This window comes from Cetorhinus maximus, chromosome 10 (genome assembly GCF_964194155.1).
Source record: "Cetorhinus maximus chromosome 10, sCetMax3.hap1.1, whole genome shotgun sequence".
In the NCBI taxonomy this organism is placed as follows: Eukaryota; Metazoa; Chordata; class Chondrichthyes; order Lamniformes; family Cetorhinidae; genus Cetorhinus; species Cetorhinus maximus.
The window spans coordinates 30,529,817-30,550,390 of NC_135888.1; the positions used below are offsets into that span (position 1 = coordinate 30,529,817).

The 20,574-nt window shown below is 45.1% G+C and overlaps 1 protein-coding gene across 1 annotated transcript in view; it reads left to right on the top strand.

Moving 5' to 3' along the window:
* The window catches only part of cacna1ba (calcium channel, voltage-dependent, N type, alpha 1B subunit, a), a 721,116-nt gene that overhangs the window by 574,180 nt on the left and 126,362 nt on the right, over positions 1 to 20,574 (top strand). The window contains exons 25-26 of the mRNA XM_078550316.1: positions 12,011 to 12,140; positions 19,452 to 19,511. Of these exons, the coding sequence (XP_078406442.1) occupies positions 12,011 to 12,140; positions 19,452 to 19,511 (190 nt within the window). The remainder of the gene's footprint in view (positions 1 to 12,010; positions 12,141 to 19,451; positions 19,512 to 20,574) is intronic.

A 20,574-nucleotide genomic window follows, 5' to 3' on the forward strand; every position in this document is an offset into this window, starting at 1 on the left:
ATGTAAGTTGTCAGGATCGCTATCACTATCACTGCATAAATAATAACAATGAGAGGTTGTTTTCCATTATAATTTGACATGCCACTCAACCTGGCAGAATTTAGTCCAATTTTTGACTTCATTAGTCTAACCTTCAATGGGAATTTGTTTCAGCAGTTTTAATCCATGTTGATGTACAGCATCCAGCAGAATGGTGCTAACTCAGTGACATAGGGCTGAATTTCCTGCTCCTGCCAGCGGCAGGAATTGTGGTGGGCGTGGCACTGAATTTGGCGTGATGGAAAAAAATCAGTTTCCTGCCGGCAGGAAGTTAGTTTCGAATTTTGTTCTTTCAACTTTGTTGGTGGGTTACAAGCTTCCTGCTGATCTACATCAGGAACCATATTTGCATCTCATGAGTTCTCATTACAAGGCCAATTCACCGGAATTACGTTCCCCCTCCAAATTATATGCCTGCCAGCAGATAATTCGAAAGGTCTGTTTCCCGACTGTATATGTGTGCATCCAGCGAATTTCAGTTCGTCAGTGACATTGAGGTCTCTAGACATTGCTTTCGCCGACCATTCAGAGCATTGCTGAGAAATTTCAGGTGCTTGTATCACAAGCTGCACCAAGGCTTGGCACGGGAGGCAACACCAGTGGGGAGGGGTGAGACAGAGGCAGGATTAGGGAGGGGGAACACAAGAGGGAGGGGGAAGATAGAGGCAGGAGTTGGGGGTGGATGTGGAACATGAGTGGGGTGGGGGGGGAGACAGAGGCAGAGTGGGGGTGGTGGAATCACAAGAGTGGAGGGGAGAGACAGAAGTGATGGGGGGGAACACGAGAGCGGAGGGGGGAGACAGAGGCAGGACAAGGGCATGAGGAAAATACATGAGCAGAAGGGGGAGACAGAGGCAGGACAAGGGCATGAGGAAAATACATGAGCAGAAGGGGGAGACAGAGGCAGGACAAGGGCATGAGGAAAATACGTGAGCAGAAGGGGGAGACAGAGACAGGACAAGGGGATGGGGAAAATGTGAGAGTGGAGGGGGATACAGAGGCAGGACAGGAAGGAACACCAGAGCAGAGGGGGAGACAGAGGCAGGACAAGTGGGGGAACACAAGAGTGGAGTGGGAAGCAGAGGCAGGACTAGGGGGTGGCCAAGGAACAGAGTACTGAAAGGCTCTCCTGGGGCAAGAGGTGTAAGACTCTCCAAGGAAGAGTCAGAGACTGTCCTGGGGCAGAGGCTACACTGTCAGGGGCATATTGAAGAGACTGTCCTGGGTTGCATGGGCCATGTTAGAGGGCTCTGTATAGCACACACGCCTTGGTCTTGGGTGGTGTAAGGCCTCTCTGGCAGTGACAGTTGTGCACAGTATCGTGTGCAGGGAGTGGCCTGTCACCTAAGGAATTTGATCCTGGGGGTTAGAGTCATGGTATTGTGCTGCAGAGGGCACAGTAACATTCAGGGATGGCATCTGGATACTTTAAGTCAGTAGCTGAAAAGTCATGGGAGGGTATTGGATGGTCTAATGGTGGTTGGGGTGGCAGTCCCGAAAAGTAAGGCTGCATGAGGCCTTGAGAAAGGGAGGGTTCAGGTTAACAAAGGGCATGGAGACATCAGCATTAAAGAGCTCGGGGGGGTGAACAGGAATATCCACATGGACAATGATGGGGTCAAGGGTAACAGGGGAGGCTGGATAGTGATAGGAGGAAGGGAAATTAGGACGTAGTGAGTATGAAGGAGGATCTGAGGAGCTTGGTGGGTGATAAGGGGAGGTCTCACAGGCGAAGGTCAGCAGCACCATGTTTGAGCTCACCTAAGAATGATGCAGTTTGAAAACCAAGATAGAAAAATAGTGATTGATGGGGCGGTGGGTGCGGTCTCTAGGCCAGCGGGAAGAGTTCACCAGAGCAATTTTTGAATGGTTGAAGAAGAACCCTATAAATTTCCTGTTCAAACCATAGAGAGCATGGCTTAGCTGAGTGCTGGACTCGAGGGTCTAATGCACAATGACCGAGCTTGAATCTTTTACTCATGTTGCACATTTAGTTGAGGATCCAATAAGTTTAGGTGCTGCGGTGCATATGGTCTTAATTGGCATGTAATCCTTACACAGGCATGTCAGAATGGATGTAGGGTCAAAAAAACCAAGGACCATGGCTGCTGCACAGAGGCAGTATGGACACCACAAACCTCGAAGTACTGGTCATGGCATTCAAGGCACCATACTTGCAGTCAGGACAAAAGTGCAAGGACTGGGTATCGATAGCTTTTGTCGAGGCTACTGGAGGAGAACCAACACAAAACTGACTCTGGCTCCTAGGACTTGGGTCCTTTGACACTAATGAAGACCCTCATTGTGAATGCATAGTGACATTGAGCCACCTGTTGTCCTCCAGGATGATCTTATCCTGCAAGGGATGGGCTTGGTATGTCATGTATAGACTGAGGGCAAGTCAAGGGCTAGAGATTGCATTCTTGCCTTGTATATGAAGGGAGACCATTCCATGGGAACTACCATTGTTTGCTCAATTGTATCTGCACACAGGGAGGAGTGGAGAATGACGGCTGCAGGCAAAACTGCCTTCTTGATAGCTTTGCTTAGAATGAGGAGAAGAAGGGCCTGTTGCCAAATGGAACACATGAGGGGAGACAATCGCCCAAAAAGTCCCAGATGCTGACGAGGAGGGGCCAAATGTTTGACGTGACCAAGGGTCTACAGAAAACGCAGCTCCTACATGGAGATGAGTGAAGGACAGTGCCGCAGTCGCCTTGGCTTGTCTAGGGATGTGGTAGCTCATATTTGCCACATCCTCCATGAGGAATTCACGCCACGCAGGCTGGGAGGGCATCCAATGCCAGTTACTTTGAAGATTACTGCCGCCATGAACTTCTTGCCAGCGGATCAGTCTAGTTGTCCACTTTGTAGAATCTCACAATTGGCGACAAACAAGTACTTGTAACAGCCACAAACTCCAGACTTCAGTGCGACAGCATCAGTACAATCACTAACTTTGATGAGCAATTCTCCTGAGGCCAGATAATGTCTGCCTGAGATCCAAAGCTCACATATGCATTGTCCAGCCATCATTTTCACATATGAAGTACCTTTGTTCATGTCACAGATGTAGAACTAAAGACGAATCGCTATGATCAGACTTAATGGAACTGAGAGTCCAGATGGGAGATAATTTAGGGGCAGGGATTGGGGGGGATTCATTTTTTACCCTTGAATGAATGTGGGACCTTGCATCACATCGATTAACCATTGAATGCCAGAGAATTGGAGAGGGATAAAAGCAAAATATAATTACAATAGAGCAGATTATAAAAAGTGAATGAACACCCGTGCCACCAGTGTGCATTTAAAACTTCTTAATTTTTCTAACTCGACCACTGCATCTAGATGCAGCCCTGACATCCACAGCAGAGGTGGAGGCAGCCTGCTGGTTGCTATGCCCTGTTGTCTGAGATGACTTTGGTGGACATCCTCTGGTGCCCTGAGGCCTGGAGGGCCCCAGCCTGCTAAGGGTCTCCTGCTCTGGGGCAGGTGGACCCTCCTTGACCGGACCTGATAGCGTTGATGGGGTCACAGGCAGAGGGGATTTGGAGCAGCAGATCACCCCAGGGGTGTCCTGGATGGATGCCCCCGGGGTACCTGACTGGCGTTCCTCCTCGCTTTGTGTGTTCGAGGGCGCCTCCCTGACTCCTTGACTAGAGAAATGGTGTGCAGGTTCGATCGTAAATCCAGCAGAAACTGCTGGATCTGGGTCTCCAAGGCAGCTGCTACCCTTCTCATGGAGACTTTGACATGTTTGCATGACTGAGCCACAATATCAGACAGAACATGAGCGGACTCCTCCATCCTTCGTTCCAGTCAGATGATGGCCTCTGACAACCCTGCTTGATGTTTTCCTGCTTGTCTCTTCATCTCTAATATTTCTCTCAGGGCCGATTCCAGAGACTCGTCATTGGACTTGGACACAGCAGGGACCTGGCCTCCAGCAGTCCTCCTAGTGTCAGAGATCTCGGCTGCCACTGCCTCTGCCTGCTGTGGACACGGGTCAGTGAGGTGATCACCAGATTGTGAATCCAAGCCTACTCTAGAACTAGATCCCACCGAGATGCGTGTATCTGCACTAGTAGAGGGTGCAGGTGAACACAGTGACGGGTCTTCATCTGATAGTTCCTAGGCCTCCTCAACTGCGGTGGTCTGGAGGCTTGAGCTGAGGCACCTGCTTGGCGGCTTCCTCTGCCTTTTTTTGCTGTTGGCTGGAATAGAGAGAAGGGATAATTAGTGATTGACTTAGACGGGCTCCAACATTATAGGTCCCTCACAGTCATTGTCTGTGTTATCGGTGTATACTGGATGGACCCTCACTGGCTTGTTGGGGAAGGTCGATCTCACCTTCCATGCAGGAAAGATCCCTATCCTCCCAGTGAGCTCTGCTGCTTGCTCCTTGTGGGAGCAGAATGTCCTCAACTCTGGGGTCCCATCTCCAGTCTTCACCCTCTCCCTTCTGTTTTGGGTGATTTTGTTCTGCATAAAGACAGATGGATTGACTGTGAGCATTATGGATAAGAAAGCAGCTCAGAAGATTGCAGGCCTGTTGTGTGTGCTGAATGCTCCCCAGTGAGGGTTTAAGATGCCGTTTGTGCAGGATCTTACATGAGATGGTGATCTTAAAGTGGCTGGCAGACACATAGTGCTGATGTCCCATCTGTTGGTAGTGGCTCTAACCCTTAGACTGCCTTTCGCCCTTATGAGTGTGTGAGTTTGGAGTGAGTAGAAGTTTCACTTACCCTGGTGGAACGTAGCAGATCATTCATTCTTTTCACTGCAGGCGGTGTCGACCACAGACACTGACCTCCCTGGCGACCTCGTCCCAGGCCGGTGTGGTCAGGTAGGAGGATCTCCTGCTCCTGTCCCAAGGAAACACCTCCTGCCTTTCCTGGATGGCCTGGATGGGAATCCCAGGGAGGCCTCGTTGAACGATGGAATGGAGGGTTTTGTTCTTTTTGGGCGCCATAGAGAAGCAGAATGAAGCAATGCACCTGGCCTGCAGTGAGTGACTGTCTGTGCGGGTGCCTTTTAAATATGGCTGCAGGACCTTTGACCCCTTGAGGTGGCAACAGGGCCTACGAACCCCCGCCCGTCCCGCCATGAGATTCGATAAGCTCTTCATTGCTGCACAATTAATGAGCTGAAAAGCGGAACATCACACAGATTAATTCCCCTGCTGCCCTGTGGAAATCGTGCCAACTTTCCTGTCTGACCCGGCACTTAGTCTCCAGAATGAAAAATTCCTCCCATGAGGTAATCAGGACCTAGTTCAGGGCCAGGAAATCTGGTGTTTGGGTGGGCTCGGCGGGCAGGCGGGCCCGGGAGTGGTCAGGAAGCTGACCACCGCCTGCGATCGGGCTCTGACTACGATTTCACACTGGCTGGCCAATTAACGGGGGCCAGCGTGAAACACGCGCTGCAACACTGCCGGGGTGGGGGTGGGAGGAGTGCGCGTGCTGAAGTTCACGCATGCACGCGGGTGCGCACAATGAAAGCTCCCTGGGGCACAGAGCTGGCTCAGTGGGCTGAAGATTTTTAAAATTAAAAATTAAAAACTTAGGCAATGTTAAAACCATGTCCCCTCATGTGACTCTGTCACATGAACAGGGACACGTTATGAATGAAATTTAAACATTTTTATTTTGTTTTTATTTGCCGCTGGAAACCTCATCCTGCCCGTGGATGAGGTTTCCTAAAAAATCCAAAGGCCAGGTTAGACGGGCAGCGGAAGATTTCATTTAATTATTACTTTAATGGACATAATAGGCCTGTTAATTGTCATCGGGTACTCTGCCGACTCCTGTGCGCGCCCGCTGACCGACATATTGCGCGAGTGTGCGATGACTTCGGGACGCTCGCCCGACGTCATCGCGTGTCATTTTATGCTCATTCAGGTCGGGCGCGCGCCTGCACGACAAGCACAATATTCTGCCCCAGGGAATTATAAAATTGTGGGAATCGGGTACAGGCTGCTGTTTTGAGGTCTAATTTTATGACGTCAGGGAATTGCAGACAGAGATCCACTCTATTTTAAGTGAATTATTCTAGTCATTGCTCTACAAATGTTGTTCTTCGTAATTTTTCAGAGAATATTATGTATCACTGTAGATAGCTGAACTTAGCACTAACCTGAGGATGGGTAGTGTGTGCATTGGTGACCTGATGTGTTTTATACAGTCCTCAGATGGCCTTTGTCAGATTGCAAACATACCAAAATATCAACATCAAGTTTCCATAATAATCTAATCATTGTGCATTGATGTGGTATGATGGAAGGGTAACCACGATGTCCTTTATTTTCTGTTTTCTGTATATCACTGAATGTCCCTCATTCATTCTCCATCCATAAGTGTTTGATGTTTTCAAATTTCCAGTTCCTCTTAGTTTTATTTTTAATTCATTCCTGGTACGTGGGTGTCACTGGCAAAGCTAACATTTATTGCCCATCCCTTGCAGCTTTGATACATATAAATTGCTTGCTAGCCCACTTAGGCAGATAGGAGTCAATCTTATTACTGTATGTCTGGAGTCACATAGAGGCCAGATGGAAAAATGGATGGTTGGTTAAGGACATGAGTGAACTAGTTTGGCTTTTACAGCAATTATCAACTTCATGTTCACTTTTACTGATGCCAGCCTTTTATTTCTGGATTAGATTTTTAACTGAATTCAAATTCTCAAACTGCCACAATAGGATTTGAACATGTGTTCTTTGGACTATTAGTGCAGAGTTACCTCTCAAATGATGTTCTGTACATTTCAGACAAAAAAAAATTCTGAACGCACTTGAAAATTATTTCTTCTTTTTTCAGCTTCTCCCGTTTAACTTGGGGGTCACCACAATTCTGGTTTTACACCGAAGGGTAATCTCCTCTTGTCAGTCACCCGTCCCTTTTCCAATCCTGCTGCTTTGAAGTCTCCCACCACTGTATCTTTCCATCTGGTCGTAGGGCTTCCTCTTCTCCTTTCACTCACCCCAGGTACTTGAAAATACTCACTTTCTCCAAGTCTTCACTCATAACCTTTACACCTTCATTCTGATCCTCTTCCATAAGCTCAAACTGACAGTCCATAAATTGGTTCTTTGGCCTTCTGATCTTCATATCCCTGTTTTCCACTGCTTTTCTCCAGTTCTCTTGATACTTTGTCATGTTCTCATCATTCCCACTACATAGCTCAATGCCTTCTGCAAACACTTGCAGATTGAATTTAGCCATTTTAGCAATCTGCAAGTGTTTGCAGAAGGCATTGAGCTATGTAGTGGGAATGATGAGAACATGTAATAATTTTAAACAAGTATTTTTTATAAACCTCAAAGGTGATTTAATTTATAGATTAATCAGCAAATTGAGTTTACATTGTATTTTAAACATTGGCGAAGAGTTCGGTGTCCACCTATTGAATTTAGCTATCTTAGCAATAGGTGGACACAGAACTCTTCGCCAATGTTTAAAATACAATGTAAACTCAATTTGCTGATTAATCTATAAATTAAATCACCTTTGAGGTTTATAAAAAATACTTGTTTAAAATTATTACAACAGAGTTTTCCCTGTTGTGCTAGGGCATTTGTATATGACACATGTAGAGTCCTGTTTGATATATTAATGGCAAACCTGAGCGTATAAAACATGAGATACAGATCCGGAAGTGACAAGTGTATCCTGAATCCTGAATTCTATCCTGAATTCTATCAGGCCACAATATTTCTTTTACTTGTACCCTGGCAGTGGCTGAGTCTCCTAATGGGCGACAGAAAGAAAATCAGCTGCATTTCTGCCACACAGGCACAGGGTTCAGAAAGAATAGTTTACCAAGAAATAACGCTGTAAAAATGGTAACTGCTTGAAGCAGTTAAAAGTTCAAGATAGACACTGAAATTTATGTGCAAATTTAAACTTCATTAAATTTACAGGCTACACATTCACCATTTAGAACATGGAATAATTTGATACAAATTTTGAAAGCTGATTCTGGCAAAGGAGTTTTTCTGATGATCTTTCAGTTCCAGTTTGACACCACTGCAAAACTCACAATATAGTTTCAGGCATAGTAATTAAACAGGCTATCCATATTAATTGTGGAATAATAGTTGCCTAACACTCTGCACATCATAGGAAAGAGGTTTTTCCACTGAGAGAGAGCGAGAGAGAGAGAAGTAACTTTACAATTATGATTTTGAATACTTATTTGGGTAGTGTGCAAGCTTTATGTCTTTGTTGTTATGATCCTAGCTGTTGTTATTCCTGGACAAGCCTGATCCCAGAGTGGAACCCAGCTTGATGGATCCTAACTTTTAATTTGTTTGTTTAAATACGTGCAGAGTAGCTACTGAATAGAGTCACCGGATTCAGCTAATGAACTTTTAACAAAAGAATAAAACGTTTATTAAACAAGAAAAGATGAACTATATTACAATACTGCTTCATCCACAACTATACCTTTTACAGATATATACAGATTTGCTAAGGATAACACAAGTTACAAAGCTATCTTATTCTCTAGTGTTCACAGTAAGTACACAGTCCATGTACCAATAGGCATCCCATGGTCAGACACACCATACTCTGAAACCAAATGACAGATGCCACCTCAATCAGATTTTATGGATCTCTGTTCAACTCCCACCCAGACGCTTATCACACTGTGAGCCAACCGGTCTCACTGCAATCCATCTTTCACACGAGGGTTTCCAATCTCCACTCTCCAAGACCTCACCTCGGAATCTTCTCCCAAACCGACGCTTTCTCTCAGACGCCTTCCGCAAGTGTTCACCTCCAGGGTTTCGAACTCTCCTTCTGATGTTCCTCTTCCCTGGGTCACCACATGCATTCAAGCTGACTTCCATGCACTCTCTCTCACCAACTCAGCCATCAACAGTACACCACTGCATCACATGCCCATAGCAAAGAGTTACAGACCTTCAGTTGTCTCTTTGGACCTTTCTGCCTCTTGTAAGCTGCTCTCACTTTAAATCTGCTTTCTGTAGCTTTTGCCTCTTTAAATATGAATCTTGGAGCCTTTCTCTCTGCCCCTCACTCTTAACTTCATCAACAGGACCTTTTCCAGGTCCCTGTCCTTTCTTTGACTAGCAGGTCTTTTTGGGACTTTCTCTTGTTCCATTCCCCTGGATTTTGGGTCTTTTCTTTAGCTTGGGATGGCTGTCTGTCCCCTTTCTAGGCTGCTTCTCTGGCAGCTATCTTCAAAATCAGCTGAACTTCAACAGCTTCCAAAACAAACTGCTATTTCTAGCTTTTCTGTGTGTGTCTGTGGGATGGACCTGCCTCTCTGGACCCCTGTTGCAGTCAACAGCACTGCTTTTTTTCTACTCTTGTTTGCTTAACTTAGTTTACGTTGTAAAACTTTCATCAGAAATGCAAACACCCTTTTAAAGTGAAACTAAAATTCAATTTGACATTTCTTAACTCACAGGTACAGAAATACAAATCAAACTTAGACATTAATGCTAAAACTCATTCCTAACACTCACAAAATACAAATATAACTTACTTAAACTAGCTGTATTTCCTAACATTGTGGCTGCTAAAGTGTAGGTCAGATATTAAGCCTAAATCTGTATTCCCATTAATCTGTAGATACTAACCAATTTAGGTTTCCTAACAGAACTATCCTCCTATGAGACAAAAGCACTAAGAATCATCCTTTGCAAACCCCCAGTCACGCCAGTAAGCAAACAGTATAAACACAAATAGGTCTTAGTTTCATGGACGTTATGGCAGGAAAATGGTGGTTCAAGGACTGGAAATGGCTCAAAGGTAACAACTTGGACACCACTGAACCAATTCAAGCAAATTACCTTTGTCTGTCTCAGCAGAAAATGTACCCAGTTATTTTCAATGGGTTAATGGCTAAAATAGCAGAGATTGAAAGATGAGAATGCATTAGGCTTTGGTACCCTAGTAGCCCAGAGTGTCACTTGATGGCTGTAGTTTCCTGAAGACCTTTCGTGATTAAATTTGGAATATATCTGACTATGAATGAGGATTTGTTTCAACATTTCCAAAGCTTACTATTTATGTCAATAGTTCATCATTAATGTCAAATGACAATAAATTATATTTTGCAAGTTTGGAACTAAAGCAAAATTTGGATTTTTTTCTCCATGCCCTTACCACTTGTTTTATCTGCATTTACTCATCTCAAAATGCTGATGACTGTTGCTGCGATAACATTTTATATTATCAAAATTCTTTATTAAATTCTTTATTAAACGGAAATCTGGGCATGAACTGAATAATTCTCTTTAGAGTGCTGAAAACTGGAAAAATCCTCCTGCTGCTGTACCATTCCAGCAATTGTTTTGTTGCTTTGGTCAACATTAAAAAGGTCCTAAAATATTTTATTTGGCAAAATGGGACCTTTAATCTTATAAAGCTTCCCAACATGTCAGTTTAAAATATGTATAACTACCTATAATTATTGAGTGCCTGTCTTGTTTAAGTCTAACATATCTTAATATTGTCCAAAACTTGGGGGTCAGCTTGTATTTAAGTGAGACAAGAATTGTTTATGTTATTACAACACCCTCATAAGTTACCTCAGTTCCATTATATAAAGGTGTCAGTAGCATCAAGAGTGCTAGATGGTTGGTTTGCAAGCAGTTTTTCTTTAACCAAAATAAATCTGAAATTTTGTTGTTTTTGTCTTGAGTTTATACAAACAAGATTAGTTCTCCCAGTAGCTCATCTGGCAATTACATTGTTGAACACTTAAGAACAATATATGGTCCTAGAATTGATCTCTTCTCTGCACTGAGTCAGTTAATCTCAGTTGGACCAATGACAGCAATGGTGCAACTGGCCCTAGTGTTCTTGAGATTTGAGAAAGGAAAGAACGTCAGAGTATTTGCTTCAGTTCTCAATCTAGTGAGCTGTTCTGGAAATTGTGAACATCTGGTCCAAGAATAATCACCCGGGTGAGGTACTAAAATGTTGCTGTAATCATGTAAAAGCCAATGCCTTTGAGGGTGAGAATTTGTGGAGGGGAAAATAAAATGGTTCAATGCAGGCAATATGATGAATAGTAGTAATCGATCTTTCAGTTAATATATCTTGAGCTGAATATGACTATGTTACAGAATGTATTGAGGATAGCTCCCTGGATGGTTTAGTGGGGAATGTGGCTGCAGTCAATTGTCTTCATAGCATAAACTAGAAGTCAATGAAGACAACATTTCAAAAGCTCAGTAATGGAGAAAAGCAGTTTTCAATTTACATTTTTAGTTTAGTATTTATTAATTTAAAAAAATATTTGAAAAATGTGTAGTTTCTCTTATTCTTGGAATATGATCTGTACATATTTAGGAACATATATAGGACAATGTTTGGACAGAAAAAGCTTCACTGTGCTATCCAACTTGACTCACACAACTACAATGTCTTGTGCACCACAACATATATATAGACTCTTCATCCCACCCAAAATCTTTGTAGGAAGCACAGATGAAAACCCAAGGCGTCACAAGAAGAATGTCCACCTTCGCCTATGAAGCTGGGTGTATATTCTATTTATGTTAATAATTGCTTCTTCGTTTCATTAGATTAAGAGGTACAAAGAATGGCTTTTATGGTTCATTGCGATTCCTTCTTTTTGGTTGCAGTTTTACTGGCAGCTGGGTGACTTATAATCATCTCATTGGTGCTTAGTGTGAAATCGAACATGTTTTTAAATGGGATCTCTTGAATGAACTTCAAAGGAAAAAGTGTTGACCAATTAAAATGCAACATGATGCAATTTCTATGAATTCACATCATACCATGAAATAGTGGCACAAAAGAGAGAAGGAAGTGACAATTTACATTGTATGCATAAAGATGGTTGTTACCAGTATGTAGTTCCAGAAAATATTACAAAACCTGTTTGTGAATTTGCCCATTGATACTCCCATTTCTTGCTACATTGAATGCTTGTATAATGGTGCATTTGTGACTTTTTTTTTTAGTATTCGCAGGGCATGCCATTACATTGTCAACCTACGATATTTTGAGATGTGTATCCTGCTGGTGATTGCGATGAGCAGCATAGCCCTGGCAGCAGAGGATCCTGTGGTAGCAGATTCTCCAAGAAATAATGTAAGTTGGTTCAACGACTAATCAACAACTATTGTAAAGTATCACAGCCGTATGTCAAGGAATCAGTTCAGCTGTGAATGCTGTTAAAATGTGCCCTAATAAAAAAGGAAAAGTAACATTAGACCCACAGGATAAAGACTAATTTGTATAGGGCACAATCATTTGCCCTCAAATCCTCAAAGATCACAAATTTGGTGTTAGGACATCAATTTTCTTATGCTTTGCATTTGAACAACAACTATCCTGCATTCACACCTCCTCTAGACAAAACCTTTGAGTGGAATCGTCCCAGATTTGCACTAAGTGCAATAGTGGGCGTGAAAAATGACGTTTTCCCCGCCAGCCGCAATGGCGGGTCTTCACACCATATCGTCCCATTCCCGGCGCGTCCCACCTCATTAATAATACATTCAGGGGAAACGGACTGGATTGTTGGCAGGCGGGCTGGGATTTGCCAGCCATACCATGACCGCAGCGCTTCCTCGCTCTGGGCGCCATATTTCAAGCGCAGCCTACTTCATGTCTACAGGACAGGACTGCTCGAGGGGACAGATGGCCGCAAAAGCAAAGAAGGCGGCAGCCCCCAAATTTAGTAACGCCTCTCTGGGCCGCCACGATGTCCTCTATCCCTACCATGGCCGCAGGAGGCCCACCAATCTGGCCTGGGAAGCGGTGGCGGTGATGGTCAGCGCCACTAGAGCACAGAGGAGGTCAGCCATCCAGTGGAGGAAGGGGATGAGTGCTCTCATTCATTCCGCCAAGGTAAGTCAACCACCTCATCATTCTCACCTCACACACTTACAAACCCATCACAGATCCACAGGGATCTCACACCTCAAGGGACAATGCAACGAACTCTCACACACACCTTCACAACTCCATCAGGCTCATATCCTCTGGAGCTCGCGTCCTCATTCCGTCCATGGCTCCGCTCGCCACACAAACATTCCACGCAGTGCCATGCGTCCTGCTCACACTCTCTCCATCTGTTTTCACGCAGGAGAAGCCTGCTCACAACAGCAGGGAATAGTCACAGACCAGGGGTGGAGTGGCCCACATTAGGCCCCTCACTCACTTTGAGGAACATTCCTTCGTGCTGACTGGTGAGGACGTGGACTGTGGCTGCGGCAATGGTGAAGTCGGCGGTGAATACCCACGTGAGGATCCTGCACCACATTATCTCTCTCTCAATGCAAATGTGAGTGCTCTCTCTCCTGCTTTTGACTGTGCTGCCATGCACTAATTATCTGTACTTTGGTTCACAGGGAGCTCTGCCAAGCGACTGACACCCTCAGCCAACCAGTCCCTCAGCTCCATCCTCATCCTCACCTCCAGCCAAGAGGACTCCTCTTCCATTGAAGAGCTGGAAATAAGCAGCCTGGAAGACCCATCACAGCACCACCCACACCCTCCACCAACGCAGAGACACACACCTCAGTGGGACCTAGATCTAGAGCAGGCTCGAGTTGACAATCTGGTGGTCACCACACAGACTCGTATCCACAGCAAGAGGAAGTAGGTTCAGCTGAGCTTCCCAGCACTCGGAGGACTGCTGGGGTAGAGGCATCTGTGAGGTCCAAGTCAGATGACGAGACTCTGGATTTGGCCTTCCAACTCATCGTGGAGAGTCAGCGGAAGGCGGGGGCATCATCATGCAGAGCTGTTGGAAGCCCTCAACAAAGTGGCACATGAGTCGGAGGAGTGCGTTCATCTGCCCTCTGATGAAGTGGTGCCCACATGTGCGCATATGGAGGTCTCCATGGGAAGGATAGTGGACACTATGGAGATCTTGGTCCAGCAGAACACAGAGATGTGTGCGGACCTGCACTCCATCACGCCATCACGGTAACCATGGGTGAGTTCCTGCAGGGCAACGCAAGAGGGAAACAGGGCACCTCGACGTCCCTCCAGGTGCCCCTTCCCCTCAAGGAGTCAGGCTGGGGCCCTTGGGCACCAGAAGGAAGGAGGAGCAGCAGCTGGACTCCCCTGGGTCATCCACTCAGGAATCTCAGAGGCTGTCCACTCAATCTGAGTCCTCTTTGCCTGTGACCCCCTCAACCTCATCCTCTGTCACCACAGAGGGAGCAGCTGGCCCACAGGAGGGCAACCAAAGCAAGCCAGCCCCCTCAAGGCCTCAGCTCCCCAGAGGACACACACCAAAGTCATCAAAGATAACAGGGCCAACCATTGCACAGGCTGTCTCCACCCCTGCTGCGGATGTCAGGGCAGCACCTAGAAGAAGTGGTAGGCCTAGAAAAGTTAAGAAATTCTGATCACAATTGGGTGAACACATTTTGTCACCTTATAATATGAAAATATATTCACTTCCACTGAATAATATGGAATGTTGTCTTTCAACTTCATTGACAGGCTTCGCAAGTCCTCCCATAGCATCCTCCCACACAAGCAGTTCAGCTGCATGCAGCCGGACCACAAGTGATTCTGGAGGGAGAAGTGTGTGGGTGGCAGTGCCTTGTGGAGCCTTGTGCAAGCACACTCCCATACATGTGGAGCCCTCATACTGTCCAGAGCATTTTCAATGCTGCCTGCTGGGGCTCTCTTTCAGTTGTCCATCTGAGCTGACCTGCATCTCCGCCCACCCATTGATTGCTCTCCCAGGCAGCACCTGTGCCTGTCAAACACAAGGCTCCGCTCACTTTCAATTTCAAAATTCATGCTCGTGGACAAGTATATCATCAGCTCCCCCGTCCTTTCCCCTCCGCCAGTCACCATGTCCTTTCCCCCATCTGTCAACCCCCCTGGCATCACCTTCCACCTTCGCACCGTCACCTACCAACCTGAACCCTTGTCTTTCCAGGATGTCCAGGTGAATATGCACATTCCTTACCTTCCCGAGAATCCCACTCCCATCACCATTGACCTCATCAACCTCCTCCTTCCCACCCCCAGGGTCAGTGTCTGCCTCCAAGTCCCCACCAACCACCCTCACCGTCCCTTCCACCGTTACCAATGCATCCGCTTCCTTCCATCCTTCCCGCTCCCCCTGCTCTCTCTCACACTCACCATTCTCTCCTACCATGTCCACCCTCAGTTTGCTCTCCAGGAAGCCGTCATTGACCCTGAAGACCCCTCCCTTGCATGTTCACCTGGACATCCCCCCCTTACTGCCTCCTCCACTCTTACTCCCTGCTCTCCCTGAACACCTTCCCTCCTCCGCACTCCCTCCTCCCTTGAACACCTCCCTCCGTTACACATTCTATCCTCTTACACCTACCTCCCCAGTTACTGCATTCTCCCATGTTGCACCCTCCTCCCCCCGACTCCCTCCTTCCCCCTCACACCTCATCCCCTAACATCAGTCCCCCGACATCTTCATCACCCCCCAACAACTTCACCCCCCAACAACTTCACCCCCCGACATCTTTGTTTCCCTCCCCTCCAACCTCACCCACTCTCTGACACCTTTGTCTCCCCCCACCCCTCCCAAAGTCACATTCCCTGGTACACCTTCCTTGGCCACTCACACCTAGACTTTCCCATCTCAGCCCTTCTCTGATCAGCTGTAGCAGCCCATGGCCAAGACCGTGATGTTCCAAAGCAGGCCCGAAGCATCAACGGAGACCTCCCACCTTCTGTGAGCTGCTTTGTGGCATAGCCACGCCCATGAGGATCCACCCAGCATCCGATGCATGTGTTCATGTGTTCCTCCAGGGTCCAGTAGCTGTAGGGCTTCAGCATCTTCTGCTCCTTGAATATCCGCGACCTGAGCAAGGACCTAAAGGTGAGTCCTGATTTCTGCACATCTTGCTTATCCAGACGTGTTCTGGGTCAGCGTCTTTTACCACCAGCATAACAGTAAATCGGGTGTGGGGGATTTGATTCCGGTTGGGCCTTACTTTGCATCCCATTATCGGGATGCACATTGGGTTCATGCCGGCTTCCAGTGGGATTCGCGCATGGCAGACACCATCGGATAATCTCGCTGCAGAATTGTTCTCCACCCACCCCGCCCACCATGACACCTGACGCCTGACGCAAATGTGAACAGACGACTCCGCCCTTTGCTTCTTCACTTGTCCCATTGTCACTTCCTTTGACCTTGCACCATGAGACCTTTTGTCATTTAATCTGTCCGGCCCTCTATCCATTCACAAACCTTCCCTTTTGTTATTCTTCTCACTCTCTCCCCTTTCACTTGATAAAAACCTATTACATTTCTAACTTTTCTCAGTTCTGATGAAAGGTCACAGACCCAAAATGTCAGCTCCAGAAACATTTTTCTCTCTCCAAAGATGCTATCAGATCTGCTGTGTATTTCCATCGTTTTCTGTTGCTACTTAATAAATGTTCTCACTTACTTGAAAATAGCCTTTGGTTTGACTGTGCAAAATTCAGGGATCATACTTGGATTTGAATTAATGGAAACAGTGAATGGTATTTGATGGAAGTGAGAGAGTCTCACTTGTTAGCTGGGGAGCAACATATTACCTCTTTTCAGGAAGGCCTGCTGAATTAAATGCCAATCAGGCATTTAACTGGCCAGTGGTGGGTCTTCCCTGGGTTCAAGGACCTCAGGGGCTTAAGCCCCGCCCACTGAGAGCTGCCAGCCAATCGGGCTGGCAACTCAACATTGCTCGGCAGCGACCAGTACTGTACCTACCTAAGGCCTAGCATCACCAATGGACCTAGGTACAGGTGAGTATTGGTGGGAGAGGAGTCACAGAGTGGGGTGGGAGAGGTGGATGGGGGTCAGCAGTATGGGCAGAGGTGGTAGCTCTCAAAGGACCTCCCCCCAGCTTCCTCAATCTTGATCAGACACTGGGGACCCACGAGCAACCCCAACAGGATTTGCTTTTTGGGCTTCCTGCATGGTGAATCGCCCGCCCACTGCTGGCTGGATAACAGTGGTGGCAGGATGAGGTTTTTAAGTGGACATTAATTACCCACTCCAGGTCTTCAATTCACAGTGGGGTAGGAAAGCCATCCATGGGCCTTCTCACCATGGTCTTAACTGGGACAGTGGCCCATCGGCAGCTAGGTCCCCACCCACCACCCTCCTTCCTGATTAAATGCTCTCCTGCCACCAAAAGTGCCATGGGGGAGGGCATTAAATTCCATTCAGTAACTCTAACTCATTGAGAACAGTGGCGTGGGTCTATAATCTACTGATAGTGGGGTTGGTGAAATGGTTATTCTTATTACAGTTAGAAGTTACTCCACTTGCTGAACTATATTTTTGCTTTGCCTGCTTTGATATTAATGTCAGATGATGGCCTAGAATTTCTGCTAAAACTAGTGCAAGTTGCCTGAAATCGGCCAAAAAAGCATGGAATTTTGCATGCAAGTTATGTAAAGCGTGACTCAACAAGTTTCAACAATCTTTAGTAGTTCTTTTTAAATCTTTGTGCTGAATGTTTGTCCCGCCCACAAACCTGTCCTTGCCTCCATTTCAATGAGAATGAGCAGGGTGAGTTTCTCCCATTTGCAACTGTCCAAGAAGGCTCTTAAAATTAAACTCACCTTTTTCAGGCACTCGTGGGCACATTGTAAAAATTTTTAACCAAGAAACTGAACTGGTGGACACCAACAAAACTAGTAACTGTCTCCGTAGGATGTTTAAATCATTCCCAGTCATTTATAGTTACATGTGGCGGACTAGACATTTATTAAAAATGCACATTTCTTGAGATGAACCTATTTTCAGCTGTTTTCTATTTTCACTAAAACTGCACCAGGTCACCATTCTTGAATATACAAATTATTGAATACAAGGCAAAAGATATAATTAATGACTTTCTATTGTGGGACCCAATTGTGCTGATTCCTGGAAGGTTTGCCTGTAGGTTTGAGTTGCTTGTTATTACGCAAACGAATTTAAACAGAGACTTGAGCAATTAGCTCACTTTGGAAACCCATTGCAATTTCAAGCCTAATTTGCACCCATTTTGCAAATTGCAGCCAAAGCAGAAACTTTGATATAATTGGACATGTTCTCATTGTTCCTGATTGTATTTCCAAGCGTCTATGTTTTCCAGTTCCAACCAATGTTTTATATAATGTTCTTCAATTATGCATTATTGAAATAACTAAGGAAGCAGCTTTTATTAATGCAACTAACAAAAATTACTGTAAATTTACAATGAAAAATGGCAAACATTTTTGCAATACCATGTCCCATGGATAAATCTATGAATAATCAAAATATGAACAGTTTCTTAAAGATATTGTTAGGGGGTGACCAATCTGAATCAAGACCGCAGATTTTTTTTTCTCTGGGTAATAGATACATGGAATGAGTCTTTTTATGAAAGGAACTATTGTGTTGTTAATTAACACCATCAAAAAAGGATTGAAGGAATAGCTGATCAAGAAAGGGACTGAACACTCCAAGGGTTAATTTGGGCATTTGAAGTGCAAATGTTCTGTGAAACCACATGGCTCCAATCCTGTTGGTACCATGAAAATGTCACCTGTGGACTGCAGCAGAAAGAGTTGAATAATGTTGGTTGTTAAGGTGTTGCCGGTTATTTTGCTTGATTTGCTTGGGATTCAGAGAAAACTTAACAGATTGACCATCTTCGTTATTTTACTTGTGATTGTTCACTCATCTCAGAAGATTGAACAAATGGGGGACTGTCTGCAATAATGTAAGTTATACATGAAGGTGACTCTAACCTAAAGTATCTGGTAGGAAACTGATGGGTTGGGATTGACCATCCGCTTTGTACCCCTCCTGATTTTATTTTTTGAAAGTAAAATCGACCAGTATTGGCAGCTGATCCAATACTGTAAGTTTTCTGCCATGCAGGTTAGGCAAAGACTACCCCCATAGTCTGTCTGAGGGCGGAAGTTCAATGGCTGTGGTACCTCTGGCATTTTTAACATTTGACTTCACCTCTATGAACGGAAAGTATATGTTATTAACATAATTTTCAAATTCTGGCTGCCTGTAATTGAGCTAACTAGGCAACGGTTGGAGGCTTTTGTTATTGTGCAACCTGTTAAAACAGCAACTGTTTTGGAACCTTTGCTTTTTGCTGTCATTGAACAGCTCATCTCCTAGTTTTTATTTCCTTTTTTCTGAAGACATGGCCTGAACCAATGGCAAAGCCGAAAGTCCATCTTTTGTCTTTTTCACCTGGTTATGTTTTACCTGTTTTCATTCTAAACTCTTCAGTAATTCTGTAATTAGCAGTGTGTTTTTGCCAACTTGCACGAACTTATCAAATCAATGACAAATGCGTTACTGAAATTGATTATTTGAAGCACCAAGCAACAATGAAAAACGGACTTTGAAGACAGATAGGTTATACGCTCTCAAATCTGAATATAAATTATTTCTTGCTTTAGGTTCTGAAATATCTGGATTACGTGTTCACTGGGGTCTTTACATTTGAAATGGTGATAAAGGTAAATATTCCAACTGGATTCTTCATCATTTAAATGCACGAAGAATAATATTTGAAAAGAAAACCTGCATTTAATTATACTTTTAGTCACTGGCTGGGAATTATTAATTTGAATTTTTTTTGTGATTAATGAGGGCAGCAGTTCATTGGATTGAACTTAAAGGTCTGGTTGTTTGTTTTTAATGAGTTGTGCGCTGTGATAAATTTGTGTATCAGACAAAAGTAAATTAAAGTTTCAATATTTTTGTTCAGAAGTGTGAATTTTAGAAATTGTTTTTTTTATTTGCTCATGGGATGTGGGCGTCGCTGACTAGGCCAGCATTTATTGCCCATCCCTAATTGCCCTTGAGACGATGTTCGTGAGTGGCCTACAGCAATTCAAGAAAGAAGGCCATGTGGTGTAGATATGCCCACAGCACTGTTAGGGAGGGAGTCCCAGGACTTTGACAGCAACAGTGAAGGAACGATAATACATTTCCAAGTCAAGATGGGGAGTGGCTCGGAGGGGAACTTCAAGGTGTACGCTGGATCCCATCAGTACCCAGGCAGAGGGGTCTATCTCCTGAAATTCGACAATCCCTACTCACTGTGGAGGTCAAAATCTGTTTATTACAGAGTTTATTATACCAGATAAAACCAAGCTTTGGTTTGCCCTCACTTGGCATCTGCTGTTTTTAGTTTTCTTTTGTAAACTTTAATTTGCACATCGTGTCTGCTGCCCTTGTCCTTCGAGATGGTGGTGGTTGTGGGTTTGGAAGGTGCTGTCTAAGGAGGCTGGTGAGTTTCGGTAGTACATCTTGTAGATGGTACACACTGCTGCCACTCTTTGTTGGTGGTGGAAGGAGTGAACGTTTGTGGATGTGGTGCCAATCAATCGGGCTGCTTTGTCCTGGATAGTGTCAAGCTTCTTAAGTGTTGTGGGAGCTGCACTCATCCAAGAAAGTGGGACATATTCCATCACACTCCTGACTTGTGCACTGTAGATAGTGGACAGGCTATGGGGAGTCAGGAGGTGAGTTACTTGTTGCAGGATTCCTAGCCTCTAGCCTGCCCTTGTAGCTACA